The 11,063-nt window shown below is 39.0% G+C and overlaps 1 protein-coding gene across 1 annotated transcript; it reads left to right on the forward strand.

Annotated features, from left to right (window-relative positions):
* The first annotated feature begins 867 nt into the window (after positions 1-867).
* On the forward strand, positions 868-9,787 carry LOC139730952 (acetyl-CoA acetyltransferase, mitochondrial-like). Its single transcript, XM_071641836.1, has 10 exons — positions 868-976; positions 1,570-1,670; positions 2,569-2,661; positions 3,911-4,063; positions 5,200-5,251; positions 6,239-6,331; positions 6,719-6,832; positions 7,573-7,637; positions 8,219-8,376; positions 9,319-9,787. The coding sequence occupies exons 1-10, from the start codon at positions 868-870 to the stop codon at positions 9,437-9,439; spliced, it is 1,059 nt and encodes a 352-aa protein (XP_071497937.1). The 3' UTR covers positions 9,440-9,787.
* Positions 9,788-11,063: the final 1,276 nt, after the last annotated feature.

The raw sequence follows: 11,063 nt of genomic DNA on the forward strand, positions 1-11,063 counted from the left end.
AACTGCACATTACTTGAATATGAGACCGTTCTGAAGCAAATAATTTTCACACAACAGTAGATATATGATGTACTCTTTAATGAATCCCACAAGGATTGGAATAATCATCCCTCAGCATTCCCACTGATTCCCACTGATCGCTTACTAGCCATCCCCTTTAAGATATTCCTTAATAATAAAATATGTGTGGTTGTTCAAATAGTGCTCTTCTGGAATGTGAGTTATTGTGATGTAAAGATACATTTTTTTGTCATGTCCTTAAAGATTTTGTTTTACTCATCTTGAGAAAAAATAGTAATGTAAAAATAATTACATTTTTAGAATTGTTCTTTTTCTTTGACACCTGCTCTTGGTAAGCTAGCCCCAGATCCAAAGATAGCATGTCATAGTTATTTTAAATTTTATGAATGATATGACAAGTCTGCACAGATAAGCTTTGGTTTATACCACTCAAAGTTGTCCAGCCATTAGAAAAGCAAACAAACAAACAAACAAAATGGAGAATGTGTAAGTAATATCTAACATTCTGTAGCCTGTAGTGTGATAATGATATACCCGGTACTGTCAGCATTGGATATTTTGTGGAATACTTGTGCAATATGAACATTTTCCTCCATTGATTTTGTGCTCCACTGAAGTAGCCCAAAACTAAGAACACACTTATAGTTTTGAGGTGCAGAAGAAAAAAGAGCAATAATTGTCTTATCTGCAACTTATTATGAAAAAGTAATTAGATAATGTAATACTTTCCACTTTTGTACCAAGGCATTTGGTGTGCTTGTACAAATTTGCCTTTAATCTGAGCATGATACTAGTAATTTTTTATCAAGAATTTTGAGAGTAACTATTTTTTTTTTTTTCATGCCAATGTTGATTGTAGGCATTGCTCCAGAAGAGGTGGATGAGGTTTACATGGGCAACGTCCTCCAAGCCGGTCAAGGTCAGGCACCAACGAGGCAGGCCGCTCTTGGAGCAGGTAAGCTCTCTCAGTGCCCCGCCCTCTCTGTCCCCCCCCCCCCATCCCATTCCACTACCCCTTCCTCACTGCACTGTCTTACCCCTAATATTCCATCCATACCATCCCACCCTACTATACCATATCACCTCCGCTGCCCCATCCTAGTACCCTACCCCTACTGCCCCACCCCAACTGTCCTTACCCACAGTTCCACCCCGATGCCCCACCACATTGCTCTAACACCACTGCCCCACTTTCAATGCTCTACTCTGACAGATACTGTTGTATCAATTTATATGTTTTTGTATTAAACATGCTTTTGATTATTGGCACACTCATTCAACAGACCCAACTTCCTAACCTACTTTGCGTGTTCAATGTGTTTTGCATTATTTTTTTTCTTTTATTTTTGGCAACATAAAGCAATGTAGCACTATTAAGACAAGCAACACATATGCACATATATAAATAAGTACACAGATTAGAATGTGAATGAATTAATTCACTGTGGAAGTTGTGCACTCTTTGAAATCTTATGGAAGTTTCTGGTGATGAAAGTCATTCCTCATTATAAATCAAATCACATAATATATTTTTGCCTTGGATGCCAGGTCTCCCCCTGGGCACACCCTGCACCACCGTCAACAAGGTCTGTGCCTCTGGAATGAAGAGCATCATGATGGCTGCTCAGAGCCTCATGTGTGGCCACCAGGTCAGTGACCCAGCCTTTCTACCTCTAGCAAAGATGCCGACTTTTGATATACCAATATATATATATATATATATATATATATATATATATATATATATATATATATATAGCGATATTTTGTACTTTTTTTTGGGGGGGTGGGGCAAAATACTGCAAGTTTCATGCAAAATACTGTTTTTCCTAAACTGTAATCTTACATACGTACATCTGTTTGTTGAAAGGTATATACACGTAGTATATTCTTAAAGTGTTATTGCTATTGTTGTATACGTACATACTCAGACTGAATTCGAACTAACGACCTCCTGATGATTGGTTGGTTCAAATCCAGCCCAAGTATGTATGCCCATTATTTTTTTTTAAAATCATGGTTACTGCTAAAACACTGAATTTCATTAAATTGAATAAATGTACAGTTTGTTGAACACGGAGAGAATAGCATTGATGTCCATTATTACAGGGTAGTCCACGAGGGGTTTTAGCATGTCGCTGCAACATGCTAAAATTCTTGTGCAACATCCTAAAAAGCCAGCAACATGCTATGCAACATCCCCAAGAATTTGCAACAAGCTCAAAGTAAAAGTATTCAAAAATGTGCAAAACATGTGCATAACATAAGAAACATCAAACTACCAGGTACTTTAGATATTTGTGTGCAAAACATGAGAGAGAACATTGAGTGTAAGCAGCACAAAGAGAGATAAGCAGCAAAATATTGCGTACTATGTACTCATCGTGTGCGCTCCGCGCATATTCAATTTCTGCAATATTCTGAGATTCTGAGCTTGCAACATGCTAAAATTTCAAGTTGTGGACCACCCTGTATCATGTCATTGATTTTTGTGTGTGTGATATTTTATTCATTTGTTGTTGTTTGTTTTTTTGTTTTTTCTACCAGGATGTGATGGTTGCTGGGGGTATGGAGAGCATGTCTAATGTTCCTCTTTTGATGGCCAGGGGTGACCCAGGCTACGGAGGAGCAAAGTTGGAGGTGAGTCAGGCTACACCCTTTATCTTTGTCCCCAAGAAGTGTGGGAGCTTTTATCTTAATCATCCCTCTCTGTTGCATTCTTAGCTATCTTCCAATGTGAATCTGTGTCAGTGTGAGAAATGGAGCTGCAGTTTAGGAAACAAGCCCTTGAGCCGAAAACAAGATATTTTATAGGGTTCAAATCCTATTCGTTGTCTACGTCCCTGCGCAAGATGTTCTACCTGGTGTGCCCCTCCTAACCAAGGTTTCAAATGGATACCTGGCAACAATAGGGTAATGGTAGTGGCAGGACATTTTGTGAGGACAGTTTTTAATGAAAAGCGACTTCTCATTCTAATCAAGACAGTATTGCATTTGCAGTGATGATGAGAATGATTAACATTGTCCTCTATCATCCTCATCGTCGTCATCATCATTGTCATCATTGTGATAATCATTATCATTACTACCATGAGTTACAACCTTGTAGTCAAGAAGAAAGTTTCAGAATGTTATCAAGCTGTAGTAGAGTGCAGATTAAAAAGTGACATATTTGATCCTCAGATATGATAGTTTGTTTGTTTCTTTTTTCGTTCTTTTTTTGTAACTTCTTCTTCCATGATAGTAACCACAATCAACTTGTTTATTATATGTCACTTTCATATGGCCCTACGGGGAAGTCTAAGTTGCATGTAGCCTGTAAGAAATTGTAAGAGTTGCAGAAATAGTCATCTGAATAATAAAATAATCAAATTTAAACCACCACATCAATGAGTAATGGAAATACAGAAATAGAATGTAAAAAATTGGATGTTCAGCAACTACTCCTGGGCTGAGGCCTGTGACGTTAACTCCTTGAGGACGGGATGATTTTGCTACACCACATATTTTCCATAGACATCTGCCCGAGTATACTGCCTGGGATTCGCCCTCAACGGGTTACTGTATACGCCGAATATTTCGCGAGGTTTTTATTTTCGCGAATTTTGCGAGTCAGCTGCTATTTGCGAAATTAAAAACTCGCAAAATGTGACGTATGCATATACATTTCTCCGTTCAGTACAGGACTCCACGATCGTGAATTTAACCACTCGCGAAATTGTCGGGAAGTCCCGATTCATGAAAATTGGGACTTCCCCACAATTTAGACTCGCGAAATATATGGCATATACAGTAATGTGTCTGTGGTTTTGGCCTCGACTGCCTCCTGGGGTAGTCTGTTCCAGTCTTTGATGATTTCTTGTATCTGATCTAATCTTCCCCTTCCCAGGATGCCATAGTGAAGGACGGCTTGACGGACGTATACAACAAGATTCACATGGGCAACTGCGGGGAGGACACGGCCAAGAAGCTGGGCATCTCCCGGGAGCAGCAGGATGACTACGCCATCGGCTCCTATCAGAAGAGCCAAGCAGCAGGGGCGGTGAGTGATTGTTGCTATGGTGATGACTGGAGTGAGTGGATGCAGCAGTGATAGTGATGATGATATGGAGAAAAAGGATGATGATGATGATGATGATGGTCATGATGGTGATGATGATGATGACGATGATAACGATGATAATGATGACTGAAGAGATGGGTGCAGTAGTGATGGAAGAGAACAAGGAGGATAAAGATGATGATGATACTTATGATGGTAATTGTGTTAATGATGACTGAAGTTTTGGGTGAGGTCATGATGAAGGAGAAGAAGAGGAGGAGGATGGTAATAATGATAATGACTTCATTGATGAGATTGGTAGTGATGAAGAAGAGGAGGAAAAGGAGAAAGAAGGTGATGGTAACGATGATTACTGAAGTGATGGGTGTGGTTATGACAAAGAGGAGGAAGAAGATGATAATCATGATGATGATGTTGATGAGGATGATTGAAGGGACTTAAATGATGAGGAAATGAGAGAAAAACAGGATGGACATATATGCTGAGAGGGTAGGATTTTATAATTGAAATGTCCAGTCTAAACTTGTGTTCAGGTTTATTATAATGATTAGGTACATTGATGATGATCATCGTTGTCATGGTGACCATGATAACTGATAAGATACGCATGGAAGAAAATAATAGAACATGATATCATTGACACAAAGAGATGCGTCAGCTGTATCGAAAATAGGTTGATTGTTGATTTCATGAAGGCTCAGTTTCATAGTTGTAGTAATATTCATTGTGAAGAGAACAATAATGCTAAATATAGATTTTTCAGAAGAGGATTGAAAATTACAGTAAACTTTATTTATCACTGAATGGAAAGAACACATTCATTAAAAAAAAACACAATATCGTGAAGCCTTATTTGGAGAATTTTAATGAGAATTGATCCAAATGGATGGGATGGTGCTACAATCGGAGCAAAAATGATGACAGGGTCCATTTGGATGGCAACGACACTCTTTAAAAATGAAATGGAGAATTTTTTTTTTCTTTTTGATTTTTTTTTTTGATTTTTTTTTTTGCAGCACATGAAAATATATATTGAGGTAATCAGTCATCTTTGGGTCATGCAGAATAGAAATTTTTTTATCTTTACCTTGCTGCTCCTCTCTTCTCCTTCCCAGAACAACGTATTTGACAAGGAGATCATCCCCATTGGCGTCCCACAGAAGAGGGGTGAGTGTGTGTATCCTCACTACAGCAAACACTTGCAGTGGGAGGAAACTCCATGTCAGGGTACTGGGGAACCTTGTTAGATAATGGGGACCTAAAACCTGTAACAATGACCCTGTTAAAGAAGAAAATAATAATGATGATAATAATAATGATGATAACCGATGTGTTGGCTCAGTGAGTAGAGCGGCTGCCCTCACAATCGGGAGGTCGTGGGTTCAAACCCCAGCCGCGTCATACCAAAAGACGTTAAAAGATGGGAGTTGCTGCTACCTTGTTTGCCGTTCAACGGTTGAAAAGGTTAGAGCAACGTCGATCTGGCGCTGCTCAGTGGCTGCCGGGCCCACGATCAATTGGGCAAAATGAATTTCCATTCTTGGACAATAAAATGTGGAGTTTGGAGTTTGGAGTTTTTGGAATAGTGGCCTCTTGTTATAAAGTGCTGAAGTCCATCAAAAATGTTGCTCATGCCGCTGTTATATCAGGTTCTTGCTGTATCAGGGTACGCAAGTAAAGAAATATATAGAGTAAGAGTTAAGACCTGAAGAAGCGCCTTAGTGTAAGAGGGTTTGTTATATCCGACCTGTTTATAACAAGTTTACACTGTATATAAAATATGTTTGAGAGCCTCTCTTGTAGCAGCCACCTGTCTGTAACAGCCACTCTGTTCGTCTCCCTTGGATGGCCGCCACAGACTGCTTTGATTGTATGTGCATGTGAGGATGCGACAATTGCTCTGGTCTTATTCTCTCCAAGGACCTAGGGTTAGGGTTGTAATAGGATTTGAGGTTTAATTTGATGTGAGGATTAGGATTAGGGTTAGGGTTCTATTTGCAGTTAGAAACTATGTTTGGCTTTAATAGCATGCAGATATTTCATGGGAGCAATTGTCACAGGAGCAAATGTCATGGAACCGCGAGATCAGGAACAAGGGGTGTATGCTGAGTACTTTATGTTAACTGTGTATCACTCACACTTGTTCAATTTCAGGGAAGTCAGATGTGGTGGTTTCGGGGGATGAAGAGTACAGCAAAGTCAACTTTGACAAAGTCAGAGGTCTGAAGGCAGTCTTTGAGAAAGATGGTGAGTGCCGTAAATTGATCCAGGGGTGCAGTTCTGACCATTTATTCCAGAATGTTTGCTATGTCTACCAAAACTCTATTTTTTTTTTCTTTTAGTTATTGTACAGTGTACTGTAAAACGAGGAATGTTCACATGCATTTTAATTTCACGAGAGCCAAGATTTGCAAAATTAGAATGCATGTGAAAGTTCTTGTCTACACTATATGCATTGAATGTTAGCGGCATCTCGCAAGAATTTCATGCCGCAAAAAAGGCCGTTGGCCCCACTTCACGAAAATGTCATGCCGCGAAAATATTGTGTTTTACAGTACCTCCGAATGGATCTATTATGTTAACTTTCGTCATTTAACACTCTTCTGATAAGTTTGAATTTTATTTTTTCTCTAGGCACGGTGACTGCTGCTAATGCCAGCACGCTGAACGACGGAGCAGCAGCCATGGTTCTCATGACAGCACAGGAGGCGGCCAAGCGTAACATCAAACCGCTTGCGAGGATACTCGGTAGGCAGTCACTTTGCCCCGAACTGAAGCATTTCCTCAAGTTTTGGCACGAGTTGGTAGTGCTTATTATATGCTGAGGCATTGTGAAATATCCTGCACAGTTGCGTGTATCATTTCACCATAGAATATGAATCAATAAGTGGAGATATTGCAATAATTTATTTGATGGCATAGTATGTCCCCATGCCATTTTGCTGAAGAATCACTAACAATGTCTCACTGGAACACTTTTACAGCTTGTTGTAACATTTTGTACTCCTTAAATGTTTTTGTTTGCACTTTTAAAGTGAGTTATCAGATATAGCGTAGAAAACTGGGGGGGGGGGGGGTCCTAACTTCCTTGCCATGTCAAGTTTTTCACTCAGTAAAAAAAGTTTTTCTTTCCAGGCCATTGAAAGTCATCTGGTCAGAAACTTAATGCCAGTGTCAAAAATACATTTTATTTGTAGCACATTTGCACTTTGTGAGAGGCACAGTGATTTTGATTACAATAATGTTGAAGATGCTGGCACACATGCAATTAGTTTTTGTTCAGCTGCAACCGTGTTAACTTGCATTTGTAGGCATCAGTTGAGAGTCCTCAGACCATGTCCACGTCTTTGTCTTATTTCACTTTGCTAAGAACTTTTTCACAGCAGAGTTCCAAGGATGATGATGATTATGATAGTGATGCTGTTAATTTTGATGTGACACTTTCTTCTATACATTGTCAAGTATATCATTTTTTATTTTCTGAACAGGATTTGCTGATGCAGCTGTTGCACCCATTGAATTCCCAATCGCTCCAGCCTATGCCATGCCAAAGGTAAGATGTCTATTTTTCCCTGAATATTTTAGAAATATCTGTAACACCAAGTACTTGAATTCTTTACTAAGTGTTGCAACTGGAGAGGGTGTAGAATTGGTAGCCCCTGCCATGTGAGGCTATTTTTTTTTTAACCTATCAATGGAGTAGAGCATTGTCTCCTACTTCAGATGGAATGAATGAATGGAATGAATGAAATGAATGAATGAATGAAATGAATAAATGAATGAATGAATGAATGAATGAAATGAATGAATGAATGAAATGAATAAATGAATGAATGAATGAATGAATGAATGAAATGAATGAATGAATGAATGAATGAATGAATGAATAATGAATGAACGAGCGAACGAAAGAAAGAAAGAAACATGTCGAGTACTGCCATCCATGCCCAATACAGAGATCTGCTTTTGGAGTCGAGAGTTGCTCGCCCCAGCATAAGGCATAACATTGCCACTTTGCTGCTTGGTACTAGTCATATCACTATTCAACCATGAGAACTCTTGTTCTTGGGCTCGATGTCCAGTATCAGTGTCTAGTGGCGATGAGTTTTTCGATCTCGTTTCTACCTCTCACAGGTGCTTGAGCAGACCGGGGTGCACAAGGACGATGTCAGCATGTTCGAGATCAACGAGGCCTTCAGCGTCGTGGTCCTTGCCAACATAAAGATGCTGGACCTTGACCCTGCCAAGGTCAATGTCAACGGCGGTGCCGTCAGCATCGGACATCCCATCGGGTGAGTAGGGTTCTGACAATTCCAAATGCCTGCTTCACTCGCTTCCAAGAAATGTGGAGCAACCACACACAAAATGAAACTCTGCAGGGCAAGAAAAAAAATGGTTCTGGAAGGGGACAGTTGTTGAAGATCAGTTCTAACGGTGGGTAAAACATATAATTTCAGTGATGTGACTGAGTGAGCATTTGCAACATGGAGATGGACCTCACACCATCATATTTGGCTCAGTAAGTTCTGCCGTATCATAAAAGGGGATTTCTGAGGGCACTTTGTGGAAATGCATACTGTCAACCTCGCATGACTCGTGATGAAAACCTGTTTTGGGAGTGCCTTCTCATAAATTTTCCAACACAAAAGTCAAGTGAAGAGTAGATTTATGCAGTCCAATTCCTATCAATCAATAAACACAGACCAAATTTTGCTGATATCAGTTTTGACATACATATGCTCTCTCCTCATGCCTTGCCTCTCATATGTTCATCAATATTATTCAGGGCTCCGTGGAAGACCACTATTTATTGGTGAATGGGCTACCCTGACAAAAGATTAGAAATGAATAGATGAATAAATAAATGAATAAATAAATAGCCTATAAAGTGAAGCCAGTGAAAAAGGTCAACATGTGTTCATTTTCAGACTCTGCTTATAGGTTGCAAAGTAATGATTTAAAATTATGTAGCTTTTTAATAACTGTGTGCGCCCCATTACAAAAAAAAAAAGTAGGAAAACTCAAATAAAGTGGAACCTTGTTATGAAGAGGTTGGATATGATGAAACCCTCATGTAACAAGGTGATTTTGTGGGTCCCAGCTCTTGATATATCTTTGTTTTCCTTTGTACCCTGATAAAGTGAGAAAATTGATATAACAAGGTAATTGCCATGGTCTGTAGGATCTTGTTATAACAAGTTTCCCTTTGTACATTCGTTTTATCCCCATTTCAGAATGTCTGGAACAAGAATCACGGGCCACATGGCGCACAACCTCCAGCCAGGAGAAAAGGGGCTGGCAGGAATCTGCAACGGGGGCGGCGGAGCATCGGCGATACTCATCGAGAAGTTATAACTGCGACGACCTCTCCTCTAAACTCTCTGAATCCACAACAGAGACAGTGGAGCGAGCGCCTGTGATACTTTTCGAGAAGTTATAACTGCGGTGACCTCTCCTTGACCCTCTCTGGACCTACAGTCGAGGCAGTGGAGCATCTTGAACTCTGACCTGGATATTGTTACCATGGTTACCTCCACTCTCATTGAATCAGCTGATGTATTTCATGTATTGTTGGTGGTTTATTGGGTATAGTTTGAAATCATTTGGTATGATTGTTACTGAAATCATTCAGTATTGTAATCATTTAAATTATTCAGTGGGACTATTTTTTTTTAATGATTTTATTTTGTATGAATGGTAGTCTTTGTGATGGAGATAAAAATATGAGAGCATTGTTTGGTATGAAATCAATTCTATCATGTACTTACAACATATTACACTATCTTGTAATATAGTATCTGCTATCCGTGGTATAAAGCGATTCTTGTTCGGTTGCTTATTGTTTGTGGGTTAGAAGGGTGGCTGATCAAATGACTTTACGTTCAAAGTGAATGAAGCGAGTCATATACAGGGGGATATTGAACAATCATTTAGGCAAACTTGAAAATTAAATATGAATAGAATTGAAATGGAATTGAAATTCTTAAGTTTTTACAGAAACAAGTATGAGTGCATGGTAAGCAAAACATACATGTACATGTATTACTAAAAAACAATCAAGTTTGTTTTCTGCAATGTTGAGCCCTAGTCCCGAGTTCAAGAGTTTATTTTAGAGAGGTCTGTATTGTTGCTTTTGTTGATTTTAATTTGTGTTGTTTTTTAAAAATGCAATGTGTGCTGTGTGTTGATGACACATATAATGGTATCACCATGAAGCAGAAAAAAGAACAGTGTGAAAATGTTGGCAAACTGCATGTAATGTTTTGACCCCTTATAAATGCTTCACATGTGATAGACAAATGGCTGTAGTTGTGTGTATAGAGAGCAGGACGATGAGAGAGATTTCTTTGGCATGATGTATGCCATAAAGCATAAACAAATCTACATATGATTACAAATTGCTCCTCAATCTTTGATTGCTCAGTGTGAATTACTGTAAAGGTGGAAATTTCAGAGGTGTGGAAATTTTTGCGCATTTCGTGCTACCAGAAACCAGTGTGAAAATAAAAACACATGAACTGTTTTTTGCATGTCACATGTTCCACTAATAATTGTTTTGATTCTGCAGAATTAAAAATATGCCGCCAAGCAAAAAAAAAAAAAAAAAAAAAAAATGCAAAAATAGCCACTTTTACAGTATGGCGAATTTGCTCACTCCATAAGGCCTTCCTTTCATAGAAAGAGTGATCATTTGATTACCTTGTTAGTGCATTGAAATATGGCTACTGCACTCTAATCTGAACTTGCATAATTATACTTTGTTTTATTGTTTGCGAACCTGTTCATGTGACTCACACACAGATTGCAGTTTATGCCCGTAGTCACTTAATGTGTCCAAGTGGTCAATTTTTTTGTTAAATGTTCAATCATGTAAGTGATTTGCAAAAAGGCTAATGTGTGCCACCTTTAACCTCCCCCCCCCCCCCCATCCATATTTCAGACAGTTTTGTAAGGATTAATAAAATGTCTTATACAGCAA

Source organism: Diadema antillarum, unplaced genomic scaffold, assembly GCF_040938485.1.
Source record: "Diadema antillarum isolate AM-2024a unplaced genomic scaffold, OU_Dant_1.0 scf00000022, whole genome shotgun sequence".
NCBI classification, from domain to species: Eukaryota; Metazoa; Echinodermata; class Echinoidea; order Diadematoida; family Diadematidae; genus Diadema; species Diadema antillarum.